Consider the following 19,816-nt stretch of genomic DNA (forward strand, 5'->3'; position numbering starts at 1 on the left):
TTTCATACACCCATCCCCGTTGGCTACTTATCAAAAGTGGCTATGACATTGCCCACAAAGGCCGTTTGACTCTGTCCCTGTTGCTCAGCACTGGGCGGGCTCCCTTCTCTCCTGCTGCCGTAAACCGCAGTGCTAGGAGTATCCTCATCTTCCTTCCATTTGAATTATTTTCTTGTAATGTCTTCCCTGAAGTGAAAAGTGCTGGCTGCAAAGTATTTACAATCTCATGGTTCCTGTGGCTTTTTTTCTTCAAATCACCCTCCCAGCGGACGATATCACCACGTACGATCTCCGGGGCTCTGTGTGCGCGTGCGTGCTCCGTGTGTGCGTGCGTGTGCTCCGTGTGCGTGTTGTCTTCCTATGCCCCTACTGGTTACGTGTTTGAGCATTTTTGTTTATTTTTACCAATTAATTGTTAGGTAACAGATACTGCCTGGGTATTATCCCGGCATTTGCTTAATTGCAGATGAAACCGAGTAAAGTCCTTCCCTTAAAACTCACACAAATTAAAGAAACAGCCACCATCTCGATAGTTTAGAGAAACACTTTTCGGCTCCCTCTGCTTGTCAGCATTTGGGGTACCCACAGCCTCCCAAGGCTGCAAGTCAGCAGGCCAGGCCCGAGCTTCACCTCCTGACCCACTGTTATCACAGTGGTCCAAGAAGCCATTTATCTCCTCCAACAAACAGAAAACACATCAGACGGTCCCCCTTCCCTGTGTGGTGTAGACGAATCCTGGCATTTCTTAATTGCCGTATGTTGATTGTTCAGGATTGAGACACATTCTGGTTTATCTGTAAAAAAGGTTGCAGGAGACATGGCTGATGATCTGTTCATGGCTTATTAAAACCTCAGGAAGACCCCAGTCCCTGTCCTCTGGGGAACTCATAAAAGGGCTTTCTGGTGGAGCCACATCCTGGCCTGGCAGGTGACCCAGGAAGGCAGGGAGGAAAAAGAGAGAGGATGCGCCTACTTGCCCACTAGATGGCACCTCTCAATAACTAATGGGGGGAGTATCACTTCCTTCCAAACCTGGAGCCCCTGCCCTGACAAACCCCGCATTGCAACACACCCCAGTCGTGTTTACTTCCAAGCCAGACATCTGAAAAAAACAGAAAAATAAAAAAGTTCATTCTAGCTAAAAATACACCATCTGCCTGTGAAAAATCTTGCTTGGCGCTGTCATGTCAACACCCAAAGCAGTTTAATAACCGGCCCAGAACAGATGGTTTCTTTTTATAATTATTGGGTCTCCCCACCAACGCTTCCTCCTCAGCTTGCCCCCTTGCCCTGCTGGCAGCCCCCTGCTGTTTCCTGGCCACCCCGCTGCCACTGCCCAGCCAGCCACCGCCCTGCCAGCCACAGGGGGCCAGGCCACAGCTAGCCCTCTGCTCAGGCCAGGGCCCCCTCACCCTCTGCTGGGAATCAGCCACGGGGGCCCGGGGGGCTTTCAACACCACCGGGAAAGATGGCTACCAGGAGGTGACCCAGCCTTGTCACCCCCACTAGCAAAGAAAAATTAATCAACACAAGATGTTGGTAATCACCCATCAAATCAACAAAGGTTTAAGACACTATCATCCTATTTCTTGGTGAGGATGCAGTGAGATGTGTACCCCCAAACACTGTTGCAGGGAGAGTGATATTGACACTTACTGTCTAGAAGGAATTTTGACTGAATATAAAACCTTAAAAAATATTGCATACATTTTAATCCAGCAATTTCACTTTGAGGTATCTATCCAAAATACTATCTGTCATAGTCTAAAATATGAACAGAATGTTAACACAAACTGTTCACTGGGGCAATGAAAACCACACCAGGGATAAGGCTAAGTATGATTACACATATTTACACATATATACATATATATACACATATTTACAAGGAATTTTAAATTAAACACAAATGTTATTTAATGTTAATTGGTAAAAGCATCAAAGAGGTCTAAACAGTAAGAATGGAAATATTTTGGAAATGTGCATACATAGCATTAAAAAAGGTTTGCAAGAAATGTATCAAATGTATTAAGAGTGATTTTCTGGGTGGTAAAATTTGTAGCGATTTCATTATCCTTTGCTGGATTCTTCTAAGCTTTCATCCATAAACACTGACAAATAAAAGGAAGTGAATGGTTTTCAAAGACTATTTAAAAACTGATGTAAGGAATGCACAAGAAACTGGTACAGTGGCTGCCTCTGGGGGGGGGGCCTGGGGCAGGAGTTCATGGTGGAGGAAGCCTTGCTTTTCCATTGTACTGTCTAGAGTCTTCTAAGTCTTCTAAGTACCAGGCTGGAATTATCTATTAAAAAATAAATAAATGAAAATTTTTGCCAAGGAGACACAGAAATAAGAATCCTAAAATCACAGGAGCCGAGAGGAGAGCCTGAGGGAAAAGCCAGCAAAGTGCTTTCACCTCCTGGGGGAGACAGGACTTGAGGTCTGGCCTGCCCTCTCGGGCCCATCGCCCATCACAGTGACCCCAGAACCCAGCTAGTCCAGGCTGACTTCACTCAGCAAGGCCTGCTCCGTCTGACCGGACACTGGTCAGGAGTTGGGTCAGGGTTTTTCCCAGGAATAAAGGCAGGCAGGCCAGGGGAGGGGCTTCAGTGGACATCAAGGCAGGACCTCTGAACTAGGATCCCATGTCCGTGAGTTCTCAAAGAAAGTGATTGGGGAGGTGGGGGAAGCCTCACCCATTCACTGCTTGTGTGTTGGGCCCAACTGTCCCAGACCCAGGGGACACGGGGTCCTAGTTCAGAGGTCCTGCCCTGATGTCCACTGAAGTCCCTCCCCTGGCCTAAATCAGCATGGGTTCTAATTCATCCTGAAGTTTTCCTTACACACACAGATGTCAGAATACCAAGTCTCCTCCGCAGGAGTGCCTCCTTCCATACCCCCAGGGCGGCCTGTGCTGTTGCCCCGTTAGAGAGAGCCCCAAGCTGCTGCCCTGGCCCAGGGCCCGGGGGCCTGCGGAGGCTCGGGCAGTGTGCGCAAACTGGAAGCACAGAGGAGCCAAAGCAGGAAAACCCGGACAGTTAGGTCTCAGGCACTGGACTTGGGAGGCGTCTGTCATTCTTTAAAGCCACAAATCCAGAACCTTCCCTTGTGCTCTGCGTGTACGACCCTGGGTGTTAGAGATGCTTTTACACAAAATCTGTGAGAAAAACCCTGTTGAGAAAACATTTACTGCAATTTGATGACACCTAGTCAAGTAACGGTTCTGAAAGCAAAGTGAATATGGTATTAGGGGAAATTCAGGGTGGACAGATTGCTTAGATCCTACCACGTCAGAAAAAGCAATACTCTTGGCTGGAAGTATTTAATTTTAAAAGCAAAACTCAAGAAGTACCACAACTTGTCCAATGGGGAGAGGAAGCCCCTGGGAGGGTGAGAGCCCAGGTGTGCTGCGTAGAGAAGGGCTGGGGGCCTGGATGTTTGTGGCTCCGCTCAACAGGCGACTGACCCTGTGTGGGGCCACTCAGAGTCACTGGTCAGGGAAGGGGCACAGGAGGGAAACGTGAATTCCAGCACGGGCCAGCTCTCAGGTCCTGAGACCCTGGGCCCCAGGGAAGGAACCAGTCCTGTAACCGGTGCTTCGGACAGGGCTCATCTTCACAGGCGAGGAGACGGAACACGAGGGCCTCCTGCTATGCTCCCATATGAGTGACAGTGGATTCAGGAAGCTGTCACCCACGTCTGGGGCAGGCAGGGCTTCGCTTTCTACCAGCCTCCCAGTGAAAGGGTTGTCACAAAACACAGCGTCTTCATAAATAATTTCCAGAACATGATACAGCATAGTAGTAGCCTCTCCAGCAGATTTCACTCCATTTAAGGTAACACACTGATGATGTGCGGCCTCCCCAACTCCCCTGTCCCCTCCTGTGAGTCCCGCGAATCCTCTAAATGAGACCCGCACTTCCCAGGAGGAGCGACCTAGTCATCATACTGAATTTCGGCCCGGAGCTCCTTGGTGACGTAGTTCACCAGCATGGCCAGCAGCTGCTGCTTCAGGGCCTCGCTGCCCATGACCAGCGTGGTCAGCTGCACGGCGTCCGTCCAGTCCAGGTGCCTGAGGATGGCGGTGGCTTCATTAAAGAGCTTCTGCTGCTCAGCGGGCGGCAGCTCCATTATGATCTGAGGAATCGGCTTAAATTGTCCGCTTGTCATCCATGCACCTAGTAGACCCCCGACAGCCCCCCCTAGAAAACAAGGAAGGTTCAATTAGTTAGTTCAGTCAGTGCTCTTGCTAAGAGCACATCGGCCCGCATGACGAGTGGGCACATTCACGCGCGGGCCAGAACAGGCTCGCCTTCATGCCCGCTCCACCCCACGGTGTGGGGGGCAAGGGTTTATGGGGTCTTCGGTCCATTTGGCTCAGATAATTGACACCCCAAAGTGCCCTTCCCCAAGCTGTGCACTCACAGATGCAGCACGAAGCATCTCCCACCTCACAGCTCTGCTAACAATAAACTTCTCCAGGGCCTGCAGGTTTCCTGCTTCCCACAAAACTCTCTCTCATCGTAAAGGAGAGAGCTGAGAAGCAAGTGCTTTTTCAAGGAGAATCTCAGTGCGGAGGCTGAGTTTTCTCTATAATATGCTCTTTGCCCCTGAACTTTGGAAATTTCCAGGGAAATCCCATGGTTAAAGGACCCTGGGGACAGAGAAGGAGACCTTTACTCTGGAAGCAACTGTTTTTCATGCCAGCCCTCCAGAGTTGTATGATGATAGCTATCAAATATAACTTATTCAACTATTTCTCTTCCTGTGACCCCAAAAGGGCATAACCATTATTTTTAAGTATAAATTTATGATCAAATCTAAGGTTCATGATGTTGGGACTAAAAGCCCTTATATGTCAACGGAAAGTTCTATCTGATCAGGTGGGATGCAGGTCTGCTACAGGAAGGTGCCTTGGGGCAGGGGTCTCAAACTCAGGTGCCTTCAGGGGCCAGGCAGGTAGCTGAGAGGAAGGAATAGGGCTGAGTGAGCCTGTGGGTGACGGAGAGCTGGGTCCCTGCCTAAAGGGCGGTGGCTACCCCTCGCCAGCCCATTGCTACCACACAGAATGCCAGATGGGTATCCTGAAAAAGTCCCATGATTTTTAAATATCGATGATCAGATATTAATAGATGCAGCCCAGCTCGACACAGTGACTCTCTCTGAAAGAGCACAGCATGGAAAGGAGAGACACTAACTTCACAGTGGACAAACCTGGCAAATACCACCTCAACCAGGTGATCAAGGTGGACATTGCCAGGGAGGCCTGTGGATGTCACAGGTCCCTGAAATGGAGCTATGAGACAGGCGCCCCACCTCCGTCAGCACTATGCTTTCCAAAGGTCCGTAACCCCGGGCTAAGCAGCAGAAAGCCCTCAGGCCGACCCAAACAGGGAGGCATTCTACAAATACCTGCCCGGTCCTCCTCAAAACTACCCAGGCCATGAAAGCAGCAGTCTGAGCAACTGTCACAGACCTGCGGAGACTAAGGAGACCTGAGAATTAAATGCACTGTGATATCTTGAGCTGGATTCTGGGACAGGAAAAGATCTTAATGCAAAAACTGGCAAAGTACAAATAAAGTCTGGAGATCCGTTAATAGTGATGCATCAGTGTTGATTTCTTACTTTTGCCAAGTGCACCATGGTAACACAAGATGGTAACGTTGGGGGAACGGAAGCTGGTGAGGGATATATGGGAGTTCTCTGCGCGGTCTTGCCAACTTGTCTGTAATTCTACTACTATTCCAAAATAAAAGGTTTCTCCGAGAGAATACAGCCCGGGCCAGAGAGAAGCCGGTTGTGGGCTGGACCCCGCCAACAGGCAGTAAAACCTGCAACCCTCTCAGGAAGCCAAATGTGGAGGCATCTGGAAGCACCCAGCTCCCCTGGGGCTGAGCCCCAGCCAGCATCGGGCCCTGGAGGCTGAACCCTACCTCTGGACAGCCTTCCCCTCTGCTCCAAAAGAAGGGAGGATTCGGGGAGGGAAAACCAGTCATTTACAAGTTTTACTGAACTTTTCCCTGTGACACCCGTGAAGCGCTTAGAACCAACAAGAGCTGCACTCATCTGCACTAAACCTTTATGAGAACATCAATATTTGATTTAGAGCAGCACTTAATGCAAAAAGTCGCCAGGAATATCGACCAGCAAATTACTAACTCTTTGGAGAAGGGAAATTTCCTTGGTTTTCTGGGTAAAATGATGCTCCCGCCCACGACTAGGGGCTGCAAGTAGCGAATCCCCCGGGTTCTCCTGGCAGACATCCTGTTCTCTACCAGCTTTGACACCATCCGAATAAGATATATGCTCCCACCACGGCACCTGGGAACAGCCACATGATGAATGATCCCAGCAAGCCCTCCCCTGAGCACATCAGATGGGGGCGGGGGGCAAAGATACTGAATGTCACTGAGGAAGGAGGCAATGGCCGTGTCTCCTCCCTCACTGGCTGCTTCTTGGATGGTGAGAAGCTGAAGTCCGGACTCACTAATTCACAGGCTGGAAAGGGAAATGTACGGGTGGAAGGTCTGGGGCCACCCACACTCTGATTTACTCCCCAGCGTGATCTCGGCGTCATGAAATGTCCCTGAATGCCAGCCCTGCCACAGAAGGGCAGAACAGGGCAGGAAGCCATGCCAGGGGCCAGAGACAGAAGCCAGCCTGGCCAGACAGCAGTCACCTCTCCAGCCTGTACTCGTGGGAGGACTGCACGCCGTACCGTGAGCTCTCCCTCGTCCCCAGCACAGGCTGCCCGGCTCACAGCAGGCATTCAGCGATGCGTCCGCTGAGCCCAACGCGGCAGTCCAGGCCTCTGCCGCTCCCGTGCTGCAGGGTCCATCTGAGGCACCTCACGGGAGGTGTGATCCAATCCCCCCTCAAGTCAGGCCCACACAGCAGCCTGCTCTCTGATGCCGCCCTGGCCCACGGTTCAGGCCACGCGGGAATCCTTCCTGCTCCTAAGCCCAAGGAAGCAACCCCATCCTAGTTCCAAGGAATGATGGGAAAATCAGCCAAACCTCCATTCATTGCCAGAAACTGGCTCTCAAGGAGAAGCAGGTAGGAAAAGCGGGGGGGCAGGGATGGGACCCCTCTAGGATATTTGTTGCTTTTTCTGCATTAGACTGTTTGCTGTCAGAATGGGGAGTCTCTCTGAATGAGCTCATGTAAAATGGCCAGACGGCATCTGCTCCTAGGAGGTGCTCAGCAAATACAGCTTCCTCCCTGGTTCCCTTCTGCAGGGACATGTAATGGGGACGGGGCAAGGAGACCATCCAAGGGACCCAGGACACCCTGGCATCCTCAGACGCTAGGACACATCCCTGAGGGGAGAGGCACCCTCCAGGGCTGCTGACACAGACGCCATTTGCAAGAATGCCCTGCATTTCTGAGACCCTCACACTCCGAAGCTTGTGTTTTCAACAGGATGAATTAGGGACACAAAGATCCAGTCACAGAAGCAACCTCAACTCAACAAACATCTCCCACATGACAGAGATTTCTATGAGGTCTCTGCGGTTTCAAAGGCCTTTTCAACAACACCCCCAAGGCTGGCTGTCCCTGTGAGGCGCTTGACTTACCAACAGCTAGTCCGGGTGGGCCTCCGACCAGACCACCCATGAAGGCCACAGCCCCTGTGACCAGGGCGCCCTTCCCAGAGTGCTTGACGGCCGCCTTCATTTTCCTCTCCCCAGAGATGGAGCACAGCAGCTTCATGATGTCTTCCACCACGAAGGGCATCTTGGCGAGCCTCAAAGGAAGCATTTCAAAGGGAGAGTTTTAATGAGCATCAGAGCATTTGCACACAAATGTTACTCTTGCGAGAGTTTCAAGGACGAGTCCTCATGGAGAGCACAGGAGCTCTGCCGTAGCCGGAACAGGGAGCACCCAGCCGTGTGAGAGGTTCCTGGTCACAGACGAAGCCGGGTGGCATTTAGCTAACAAGCAAACAGAATCAGCAGAATGGATGAAGGGTCTTCCTCGCCCTCTGCTTAACTTCTGATTTATGACAGATTACGGAGCAAGCCCAGCCGCAAGCTGCAGCGGATCATCACAAGTGAGGCGAGCGTGCCCTCTCTTGCGTCAGCGGCCTTCCTGCTGTCTCAGGCATCCCCAGGGCACAGAGCCTGGCCGAGGGCAGAAAGTCCCAGCCTCCAGTCCTCTGTCGTGTGACAGGGCAACAGAGCTCCTGCCAAGCCAGAGAAGGGGAAAGTACTGGACTCCGTGACCACACCCGCCGGCCCTGGGACCCTGAGCAGAGCGTCAGATTCCTCACCAGTAAAAGGGATATAAGCCACCTACAAGCTGGATTCTGGAAAGGTCTGAGTAGAATGGATGCAAAGTACCTGGTGTGAGTCTGGAACACTGCGGCCCTCAGACATGATGGCTCTAAATGAATATTCTGTTACTGAGATACACCACTGGCTTTTCTACAAGCCACCACTCCTAAAGCCCATCCAGTTCTGCATTGGGGATATTAAAGGCAGGGACAGGATGACCCTAAGGATGACCAGTAAGATGAAACAACCAGAGAATGAAATAAACCAAAGAATTCCAGGGGTTTGCATATGTTTGGAGAGACAGACAGATGGACTTTTGGAATAATGACCTTAGAACAATTCTCTGCGGTGAGGAAACTGTTTGCCACACTGGTGGGAAACTGGCAGGTAGGCAGGGCAAGGACAGGGTGGGTTCTGCCCCAGGGTCCGTGGGAATGGGGACCCACAACACTGACGGGCCACCTGGCGGGGCCCAGAAGTAAAATCAAAGTGGCCACGAGCTGGTGCTTCTCCTTCTGGCTTCACCTGGACCCAAGGCTCGAAGGGCACTTCCTTTCCATCACTCCCCTTTTTATGCAAGCAGTCCCTATAGGAACTTGACAAAGTTTGGGGCACACCCTGTTGCTCAATAACTCTAGGTTATATCTCTTTTTTGACCCAAGGTTAATCCAGAACCAGCCCCTCATGTAAAATCATCCTCCCAATCCTGGGAGAGAATTTTGAGCCCCTAGAATGAGTCTGTGGGTCTGCTGGATCACCACAGTCAGTGTTCAGAACTTCTCTGCCATCCCAGGAGAGGTAAGAAGTGTCCTGTGCTCTGGCCCCTGCAATGTTCTGAGCTCAGCGATTCTCCATAAGTGCACAGAATCACTCCCGACCTTGTTATATGTTATGTGTGGGCTGAGATTCTGCATTTGGAACAAGCCTCCAGCTGGTCTCTAAGCCCACTTTGGACAGCAAGACTCTAAGAGAGCATGACCCAGACATCTGACATCGGCTACTTAGTCCTCGAGTTCAGAAAGTGCAAACAAGCATCCCCAAATGTGTCTGTTTGACCAAGTGGGGTGTAGAGGCAATGGGGGGGCAGGCCCACAGGGGTGCTCAAGGGACTGGAGAAGAAGTCAGGTGTGCCTGCCCCCGCTCTGGCTCCATGTGTCCTGGACCTGCCAATACACCTCCGAGCTTCCTGCCCCTTTGCTCACTACCGGCAACCCCTTGTAGATGGAGTCCCTGCCGCCTCCTCCACCGTGGATGAGAGCCCACATGAGGGTCATGACTTGTCCACACACACAGGTCACAATAATAAAACAGCATTAGAACAGCACAGGAACTGTACATGGCAGAAGTCACTGAGAAACGAGGGGATGGAGGGTGTGACTTGATTCACAGCCACGGTCCTGTGAAGCTATGTAAACAAAATGAGTTTTATTTCAAAAACTAATTTATTTTAAATACTGATACCCAAAGGAATTAATACCATGGTAAAACCTAAGGTAAAACCTTAGCTCAAAAACCTAATATTCCTCCTGTAAAACATCTAATCGTCGCATAGTTTATATCTGGTTTATATCCAGCTTTACATCTGTCAGTTATGCCGGGAAAAAGGGAGACGAAGCTCGGTCCTGGGAAGGCCCCTCTGGAGGCTGCAGTGAGCTTCCCATTTCCAGGCATGTGAAGACCCCAAGCATGGTCTGCAAGGCTGGCTTCCTGGCCGGGGAACTCTGCCCAGACACCACTCCTAAATAGGGTTTCTGCAGGATTATGGACCCGCACTCTGGAAACACTTTCTGCACAGCAAGAAAATGCATGGAAAGGAGGCAGGAAACAGCCACTTCATACTAGAGTATCCATCAAAAACCTAGCTTCCCACCTGCTCTGAATGACTTCTTATAAACCCACAGGGGCTAATAAGGCATCATCGTGCAAGGGCTACTCCCAACCTCCACTCAGCCCAGGCAGACCAGGACAAGGCAGGAGCCCAGGGCTCTGCCCACCTGGAGGGCCAGCAGGTGTCCCGGTGTGTGGGAGGGCAGGGGAGGACGTGGCCCATCACCGGCGGGGGTCAGCAGCTCCGCACCACAGGAAGAGGTAACACTGTGGCTGCCTCAATCCAAGACAAAGCTGGTTTAATTTCCCTGTGAGAATCATTTTAGACGTTAGAGCATCAATAGACTCTTGTGGAAGGAAGGTTTGTCACCCCATCTCCTGACTCCCTGCTAAAAAGCCCAGCCTCCTGACCTCTCTGGGCTTGCCAGATTGAGGAAGAAAGCCAGTCCTGTTCCTCTTCCCGCTCCAAGCTTGCCTTTGTCTGTAAGCAACAAGGAAGCCAGTAAGGAGGGAGGAGGGAGGAAGAATACTCTGATGGGGACAGACCTGAGGGTGGGAATGGGGCCTTCCCTCCCCATATCACACCTATTTCAGAATCAGATTTGTCCACAACACAGGCTCTGGTCACAGAAAGCCATCTGCCAGCCACAGGGAAGGCAAATACCCATTTGAAGCCCTGCTTTCCTGCAAGCACCGGGCTGGTCTGCTGATGACAGCAAGGTTCTGGGGAAGGTGGGAGAGGAGCCCATCCCTGAGACTGCAGCCCGGCTCTCTGCGATGGACCAGATTGCGAGAGAGCAGGGAGAGGAAGGGTTCAGAGCTAGCACAGACCTCCAGGCACCCTGTTTAAAAAAAAAAAAAATTAGAAAAGCGGAGCCTCTTAAGGAGTCAGAATGATCTTGCTCACCTGCCATCTTCAGTACTTTCTACTTCTCTGTTGGAATTTATAAAATTCCACTGTGTGGCCTGGCCCTTGTAAACCTTGTCTCTGTAGGCCCTGGTGCAAAGGTCACAGGTGGACCCCACCAGCACTGTCAGATTAGCCCACAGACTTTTAATGACTGAAGTGTTGCCAGTATTTGAAAACCAGATTTCACATACATCTGATTTCTGACTCTTCTTGAAAAATCCAAAGAGCAAGCCCCCTGGACCACCTTCCCGTAGCCACAGAGGCCAAAGCTAAGCACCTACTGCCTTCTCTCTGCCATAGACCCTGGCAGGGCGCCCTTACCTGACTCTGGGCCCATACACAGGTCACTCTGCAACCTCTCAAAGTCTCCCTGCTTCCTCTTTTAAAGGCTAAAGAAGCTACCAGTCCCCACCAAAGGAACTGTCCCCTCCGAGATCCTTCACATCCATTCCTGATCATCTCTAAACTTTCCCCGCAGGGCGAGGCCAGGGCTGCTGACTCACCGGGTATCCTAGGACTCTGTCCTGCATATATAACCCCTGCCGCCCCCCCCCCCCCACGCACCTGGGACACAGAGGAGGGTGACGCACACCCCCGGGTTACTGAGGATGGCCCATACACGTGCGTAACTGGGGCGGTCATACACACACCTGGGTCACTGCAGGGCGCACCGCTGGGTGCCAGGGCCCTGAGTCCGGCTGCCCAGGTTCTAACCCCAGCTGGGCCGCTGTCGCTTACTTCTGGCGTGACGTCAGCCTCTCCGTGCCTCAGTGTCTTCATGTGGCAAACGAATAGCCCAGCGACGTGGGGCCGGCTCGCAGCCCGCAGGCCTCGCGCACCGCGCCCTGGGCGCCCCGCCTCCCCCGCGCGGCCCCGGCGCGCCGAGCCCTTCACCCGCGGGGACGCGCCCCCGCCCCGCGGAGACCCAGGCCCGCGCTCCTGCGGCCCCCGCCCCGCCCCGCCAGGGTCTCCGCGCCCCGCGGCCGCCCCAGCGCGCAGGCCCCACCCCCCGCCGCTTTCCGGCCCGCCCGCGCGGGGGGCCTTCCGGTCCCCACTCACCGGGCGCCGCGCCGCGCTTGCGTCGCCAGCCGGCCCGGGCTCGCCGAGGAGCCCGAGGGCGCAGGCGGTGCCCCTCCTCCTCCGGCCGGGCCTGGGCCTGGGAGTGACGGGCCGGCTGAGGTCCCCGTGGCGCTCGGGCTGTGCTCGTTCCCCCCGGCGCCAGCCCTCTACCGCGGCCCGCGCGCGTTTTACCGGGGCTTCCCTCGCGCTTTCTTGAAGCTGGGAGAGGCCTTTGGCCCTTGATTCAGGATCTCTGACCCTCGGGCCTACAGAGCCTCCTCCTTCCCTTCAGTGGGCGTGGAAGAGAGCCCAGCGAGCCCTGGAAGCCCAAGGTCTCCTGAGCGTATGGGCCAAAATCCAACATAGGCTGCCGCCCCCACCCCCCCCGCCCGCCTGGGGCCGGCACCAGGGGCCCCTGGGGGTGGGGTTTGAAAGGCTAAGCGCTGGCTTTACTCCTAGGGTCCCAAGGGCAGGGGGAGTCCAGCTTGCAGGACAAAGCTGAGGTTGGGGAGCATCTTGGGAGGGGGCAGAGGTGGAGGGGGGGTCGGTGCAGGGAGTAATTTAAAGGGAGTATGGAGAAGACCCCCAACCCCATACACACACGGGCTGGCCTTGATCCATCTCAAATGTGACAAAAGCTCTGGGGGCTTTCCATGGACTAGCCCACTTAATCCTGACCGCTGTCCTCCCACCCAGGCGCGGTTACCAATGCCATATTACAGAGAGCAGAAGTGAGGTGCGGAGACGTGGGTCTGCCCAAGGCCACCCAGGTACGGAGTGTCAGGGTCCAGACTCTAACCTGGGTCCACCTGGCTCAAACCCTCGCTGTAACCAGCACTCTGCCGGGCTTTCCCGGATGCTGTACACACCCAGAGGATGGGCCTCTCGCACTGCCAGGGTCATTCTGTTTCTTTTTCTTCTTTTTCCTCTTCTGAATGGGAAAGTATTTTGGGAGTGTGTAAGTATACACACACACACACATACACACACCATATATATGCACACATACATACACACATCTATATACACACACATAAATATACACACACATACATACACACATATATATATACTATAGTATATACATGCCCCAATAAGGTGGTTTTTAAAATATATATATATATTTGCTGACTTAAAAAAGCTGTACATATTTAATGTATACAACTCGATGAGTCTGGGGATAAGTATACACCTGTGAGACCATCATCACAATCTATACCGTAAATGTATCCATCACTCAAGAAGTTTCTTCCTGTCCTTTTTATTATTATCACCTGTGTAAGTGTGTGTGCCTGTGGTAAGAACACGTAACATAAGAGTTACTCTCTTTAGTATACATTTAGTGTACAATACAATATTATTAGCTATGGTCAGTATGCTGTGTAGATTCCCAGCATTTATTTATCTTACAGAACTGAAACTTTGGACTCTAACTATCTTCATTTTGTTACTTCCGTTTACCTCCTGTCATTGTGAGAAAGGGCCTCAAGCATTAACCAGGGTTCCCTGGGCACAGTGAAATAACCCCTTCATTTCTGAATAGGAGCTTTTGCTTGAGTTTGGGTGACTTTCAGCAGTGAAAGTTCACTGAGGCTAAGAACAGCTCAACCATCTCCAGGCTCAGGCCTGGGGGAGATTCTCCCGTTTCTCTGTGGGCAGCTCCCTCTGGCGGCTCCTTAAAGAATTGGGCTGCTGACTCCCCCAGAGGTGGGGAGGGGAGCACTGGTAGGCAGGAAAGATGCTGGAAGGAAAAGAAACTGCAAAGTCGGGGCCCTCCAGAGAAGGTGAGCTGTAGGAAGTCCAGCCAACTTTGCACCTGTCAGCAACCTGGGACCTTCGTTCTGATATGAATGAGTCATAAAATGGTTGCACACACGGAAGCCCATCAATGTACCACAGTCTCCTAGTGACACCCAGGCCTCCCGCAGAGCGGCTTCTGTGAATGACAGGTGCACAGTGGGGCCCCCATCATGGTGACTATGCACTGGCCCAGCATCCAGACAGGGCTGTCATGATGCTTACCGTCCTTAGATCTGGCTGGGTGACCTCGGGAAAGTCATGCAACTTCTCTATGCCTCAGTTCCCTCATTTGGGAAATGACAACAATAATAGTGCCATCTCATAGGGTTATTCTGAAGACTAAAGGAGGTAATATGTAGGGATCTAGATTACTCTTGTTTATATCATAGGGTGTGAAAATGAAAAACGTCTCCAGAGTCCCAAATGTGAGCCTCATGTGCCCAGAGAGGCAGGAAATCGGATTCCACTCCCACTTCCACAATCCACCATCCACAATCCACGATGCTGGGGGTCCAAGAATCCCCCAGCATGCGAGGCTCTGTTCACAGAACCAGCGGTGTGGACTTTGGCCCGTACATTCACCAAACATTAATTTAGCACCTTGGGCTTCCCAAGTTCCCTGGGCTCTCTCCTGCGCCTGCTGAGGGGAGGGAGGAGCATCTCTCGGCCTAAGGGTCAGAGATCCCGAATCAAAGGACAAAGAGAAACAGGGTCCCCAGAAAGCCTCTCCAGGCTTGAGGAAAATGCAAGGTGCAAGGTCCACCTAGAATGCGTCCGGGCTGGGGTAGAGGGCAGAGGCTGGATGTGAAGGAGTGCAGCCCGGGGGCCATGCGGCCCTCTGAGGCCAGTGCCTTGTCCCCCCCCCCCCACCTTTTCCAGAGTTCCAGTTAGCCAGCTCCTAACTTATATGGCTTTTTCAGGATAATCCCACCCAGACCCAGGGCTGGATGATCCCACAAACAGGGTACACACACATAAACCCCTGCGACCTCTTAATTAAAGTATGAGTAAACTTAGTGTCATTTTGAAAGCTAAAATCTTATGGTCAGTGTTGTTTGTATTTTAAATTACCTCTAAGGAGGCACCATAGTCTCGTGCTTAGGGGTTCCCAGGGATCTGGATCCAGACTTGCAGCCAGTCATTTGCCCCAAGGCAGCCATAGAGCCAGCGTTTGGGGTCAGGAGAGGTTCCAGCCCCATAGAGTGGACCTAGGAACCCCTTCCTTCCTCGCAGCCCTGGGGGTGGAGGAGGTCTCCCCTGCCCCCAGGCTTTTCCCCAGGATGCATGCCATTCCTTTCAGATGTGAAATGTTCAGTGCACTGCCAGGCCCATACCAGGTGGATCTATTAGTTTGCTAGGGTCGTATAACAAAGGACCACAAATTAGGGGGCTTAAAAGAGGACTTTATTGTCTGTGTTTTGGAGACGAGTCCAATGAGTCGGCAGGCCCAAGTTCCCTCTGAAATCTGTGGGGGAGAATCATTCCTTGCCTCTTCCTAGCTTCTGGGAGTGGCCGGCAATCCTTGGCAGCTCTTGGCTTGCAGAAGCGCCTCTGCACCTGTCATCACATGGCATCCCCCCGTGTGCCTGTGTCTGCGCCCCAGTTGCCCTCTGCTTATACCAACACCAGTCATACTGGAATAAAAGCCCACCCTACAGACCTCATCTTAACTTGATTGCATCTGCAAAGACTCTATTTTCAAATAAGGTCACATTTACAAGTACCAGGGGTTAGGACTACAAATATCTGTTCGGGGTGACACAATTCAACCCCAGGAAGTCAACAGATACCAGCTGTGACGATAAGCATGTTGAGTATGCACACGGTCCTTGCTGGTTCAAGGAAACTAGCAGGCTCAGCCCGTGCCTTGCGTCAAAGTCACTGTGTGCAGAGCCTCCTGCCTTTGGTCTTGGAGGAGCTTAGTTCTGCAAGGGCTGTTGCCGGACAAGCTGGCTCTGGCACTGGTAATGAGCCTGTCCCGGGCTTCATTGTTGTTCTTCTAAATAATTAATTCATCCTCTTCCTTGGTGTTTACATCCTTCAAATATTTGTAGACAGTTCTCCTGTCCCTTTGTCATCACTTAGCGCCTCCCCCTACATATTTGCCATGGTGCGTTATTATTATTATTATTATTATTATTATTATTATTATTATTTCCTCCCTGCACATTCCCTTGGTCCCTCAGCCACCATCACTGCTTCGTGAATTTCCTCCAGGTTCTCTGCCCTGGAAGCGTCAAGTTACCGGGATGGAGCATCAGAAGTCAGTAGTCAGGTGACAAGGGACAGCTGACAGGCCCTCTGGCGTCCTACTCCTTTTGTCAGTTTCCCCAAAGCCACATCAAATAAATAGACGAACTAAGTAAAAACAGCATGCTTACAGTGCAAATGCAGTTTCCAGACAAATCCCCTGCCCCTGCTTCAATCCAGACAGTCCCCAATTTCCTCAGCTATGAAATGAGGATAAGAATCCTTGCTCTCAACACCCTGGGATGGCTGTGAGGACAGATGAGGACCAGAGAGGAAAGTGCCTTGTAAACTACAAGGCAGGGGGAGTGGCGGTACCAGAATGTCTTCAGTGCACGATTGGATCTCTGCAGAATGTTCCAGGGGTCTGCGGCTCTAAAAGCTAGAGATTCCAAGTTAGAATTTACAAAATGAACTTGATAGAACTGAGATTCACCCTGAAATCTGTTTGTTGAAAGAATAGAGAGGTGCCCTACTTCAAAATCTACCGTCAGATTTCAGTATTCCAAATAAGTGTGGAACTCAGATCCGGATGGGCCCTTGGAGACGAGCTACAGATGCCCTGAGGGGGCTCTGGAAGGTTACGCTGCTATAAAAGATTTGAAAAAATAAAATAGCCACCTTGTCTTCCATTTGAGATCTCACTGAAGAGTTCTCTGTACCTGGAAGACTTATTTTCAGTCTGAGAAGAATGATTTTCAATGGTTCTGTTGAACATGCAATTCTCATGCAGGTATTTCTATAATTATCCTATTTCAGTTAGAATACAGTTTCTGGAACAATAGGACTTTTATTGTATTGTCATATCGGTTATAATAGATATTTTATAACAGAAAATGATGGTAGAGTCACTATTATGATTCTGAAGTTTTTATTTCAAATTGCTCATAGGGTGGAAATTCTCTCTCCCGAGTATTTCTACTTTAATGCTGCTTTGGTTGTTTTTGTTTTCTGTATTAAACTTTGGTGTGTTCAAGACTTTGTTCAGTGGCAGAATGTGGGGTGGTTTTTTTTGTTTTTTGGTGTCTGTTCGTTCGTTTGTTTGTTTGTTTGTTTGCAGTACAGACTGGCTGAGGCCCCCACTGTGGTCTGTGTGTTGTTAGCGTGTGACGCACACGGTTTCTCTAACCGGCCACCGCGGTGTCCTACGTGTGTGCTGTCGTCTGCTCACACCGCCGTAACAAGTCACCGTACACTGGGGGGCTTGAACAACACCAATTTCCTGCAGTTCTGGAGCCTGGAAGCCTGAGATCAAGGTGCTGGCAAGGCAGGATTCATTCAGAGATCTTCTGGCTTGCAGGCCTGCCATCCTGCAGTGGGCACTTAGGACCTCTTCTCTGTGTTTGTGGTGGGGATGGAGGATCCAAGGCTCTGGTGTCTCTTCTGAGAACACGAATCCTATCACATCAGGGCCCCACCTTATGACCTCCTTGAACCCTCATTACCTCCTTATGGGTTCCATGCCCAAAGACAGTTACACTGGGGCTTAGGGCCTCAACATGAATTTGGGGGCACATAATTCAGTGCATAGCACTGAATTTTTTTTTTTAATTGCTGAAGAAATACCCAGAGACCTTGTACTGAATGAACCTGATAAACAATATTTCAAGAAGGAGTAAATAATGTTAGTGAATATATAATAGAGACCTTGATACTTGAGGCACAGTTCGGTTAAGTAATATCCTATTTCGATGGTAATCCACTGTGGGTGGGGAGAAGAGGGGAGGGGGAGGGGCCAGGAGTCCCCCCTCTTAATTCACTGGTGTCAGACTCCCAGCTGTTGGAAGCCCAGCCTGGATCTGGAAACATGTTCCTTGACTCCAGCATGATAGTCTTAGCTGCCAGGAAGTCACCACTTCCAGGAAGGTCCACAAATCTTGGACATCAAATCTAACTTTAGGCCCAGGGGACCTCTCCACAATGAAAGGATTTAAGGACCATGAAAATTCCCAAATAGCCACACACAGAACCACCTGTGAGACCAGCCACCATTTCCACACATCCCGGGTGAAACACACTCTCAGCTTAGAGCCCAGAACTGCTGATGGGGTCACAGGTCCTGAGCCCTGGGAAAAGCCGCAGCTCCCCAGTCACAGTCTTTAACTAGACGGAGCTCAAATCTAGGCACCCTGGTTTCCAGATGATTTCTTGGGCTCCCCAAGAAATAGAGAGAGGAAAAGGCTCTCCATGGTTACACTGTCAGTAACAGAATCGGAGCGAAACTCCAAACCTCTTGTCCTTGCAGCCTCTGTTCTCCCCACAGCACTCTCTAGCAGGGATGGGATGGAGCCCACTGTCGTGGGGGGTGCTGAGTGCCTTTGAAGGCAGGGAGGCTGGGGGGGGTAAAATACACGCACACATTATGAATATGGAGACAAGCAGACAGGAGAATGTTCTAGGAATTCTCCAACATGAAAATGATCCCATAGTTGGAGCTCCTAGAATAGAGGCACCTTGGAATTCACAGAGCATTCTTTTGAGGTTCAGCAGCATTGGGAGGCACCTGGGGTCTCACCTTCTCCTCCACCCCCTTTCCCATCCCACAGCTGGCTGTCCACTGCAAAATTTCGATTGCCTTGGGGGAGCACATGCCTGACGTCAGGATGGAAACCAGCAGGGACAGGGGGCCTCTTGGCACACATCCCTTTCCTGCTATGAGAGCACAGACTCACCCTATCCCCATGGGTCCCCATGAGTCCCCATGGCTTAGCCACTGGGGTAAACAATGCTCCATTCACCTCAGTACTCAGGCCCTGGTGACGGGGGTTTGGGGTGAAGATGTGGGAAGATAAGCAGGTATCATCTCTGGCAATTTCCGTGGATCAGGAATTCAGCGATGCAGAGAGCATCCAGCACCCCCACAGTAGCCATTTCTACCAGGCCCCCTCCTCTGACCATGACCAAGCTTCCCGCAGGTGCCTGGCCTTAAGCACTCGCTCCCCCTTCCTTGGTCAAAATCCCCACCACAGGATGTTCTTTTCAGTTGTCATCGGGCTTTGCTATCGAAGCCCAAGTCAGCAGCCAGCCCAGGTCAGTGGGCAGCAGGGCCCTCAGCGCCCTGTCCCAGGGATCAGAGGCCCACGCCTTGGTGGCCTTGGTGGCGGCCAGGCCGGAGTCTGCTGCGCACAGAGCGATCTGAGGAGCCAAGGGATTTCTCTCAAGTAAGCTCCTCAAAACATCTCCGGGAACCTCAAAGATTACAGCGCCCACACAGTGGGAGCAAAGCGGCTTCCAATAAGGAAGCAGACAATCTGGGGAAGACAGTGGTGTAGGGAGAAGGGGACAGCAGTGGAGGCCCCCACGCCCCAGCTCCTGGGGACCGGGGTTGGGGGAGCCCACGTTGCTTCACCCCGAAAACAAGGCCCCGGGCCCATCTGCTCCAGCAGGGGAGGGCGCCACACTGGCTGCCACCTCAGTGAAGCAAGCAAGACAAAGGGCCCAGCCAGTCCAGTGCGCACCTGACAAGTAATGAAGCCCCAGTGGAACATCGTGTGTGGGGGTTTTTGAAGAAATCTGACCGCGCTCCCAAGGCTCCTCCTTTTCACCGGGCTGCTTTCTGCTAAGGTCCAGCAAGTAATTTGCATGCCATTTCAGTAAAACTGAATTGTGGCTGAATTTTTGTTTTATTTACATAACATACGATCTTCCTTTCCTGTATTATTGAGATAATTGAGCCTGGAGCAGGATGCACAGT

At 51.7% G+C, this 19,816-nt stretch overlaps 1 protein-coding gene across 12 annotated transcripts; it reads right to left on the reverse strand.

Moving 5' to 3' along the window:
• Positions 1-373: 373 nt before the first annotated feature.
• C15H19orf12 (chromosome 15 C19orf12 homolog) lies at positions 374-12,369 on the reverse strand. Of its 12 annotated transcripts, none has more exons than XM_078063561.1 (7): positions 11,755-11,959; positions 10,692-10,948; positions 10,274-10,587; positions 7,581-7,750; positions 3,951-4,203; positions 1,073-1,102; positions 374-794 (listed from the first exon to the last, which is right to left on the reverse strand). In XM_078063561.1, exons 3-6 carry the CDS (start codon positions 10,327-10,329, stop codon positions 1,084-1,086), a joined length of 498 nt encoding a protein of 165 aa, XP_077919687.1. In that variant the 5' UTR covers positions 10,330-10,587; positions 10,692-10,948; positions 11,755-11,959; the 3' UTR covers positions 374-794; positions 1,073-1,083. The 12 variants fall into 12 exon arrangements, with proteins under 12 accessions (XP_077919687.1, XP_077919685.1, XP_077919692.1 ...); XM_078063559.1 differs by having other exon boundaries at positions 11,667-11,959; XM_078063566.1 differs by lacking the exon at positions 10,274-10,587 and having other exon boundaries at positions 11,667-11,959.
• Positions 12,370-19,816: the final 7,447 nt, after the last annotated feature.

The sequence above is a fragment of the Halichoerus grypus genome, chromosome 15, assembly GCF_964656455.1.
Source record: "Halichoerus grypus chromosome 15, mHalGry1.hap1.1, whole genome shotgun sequence".
NCBI classification, from domain to species: Eukaryota; Metazoa; Chordata; class Mammalia; order Carnivora; family Phocidae; genus Halichoerus; species Halichoerus grypus.

Coding starts and splice junctions, on each gene's coding strand:
- C15H19orf12 (XM_078063561.1), bottom strand. CDS start 10,329: ATGGGCCACGTCCTCCCCTGCCCTCCCACACACCGGGACACCTGCTGG. Junction 7,751..10,273: donor GACACCTGCTGGCCCTCCAG/GTGGGCAGAGCC, acceptor GCTTCCTTTGAG/GCTCGCCAAGATGCCCTTCG. Junction 4,204..7,580: donor CCCACCCGGACTAGCTGTTG/GTAAGTCAAGCG, acceptor CTTGTTTTCTAG/GGGGGGCTGTCGGGGGTCTA.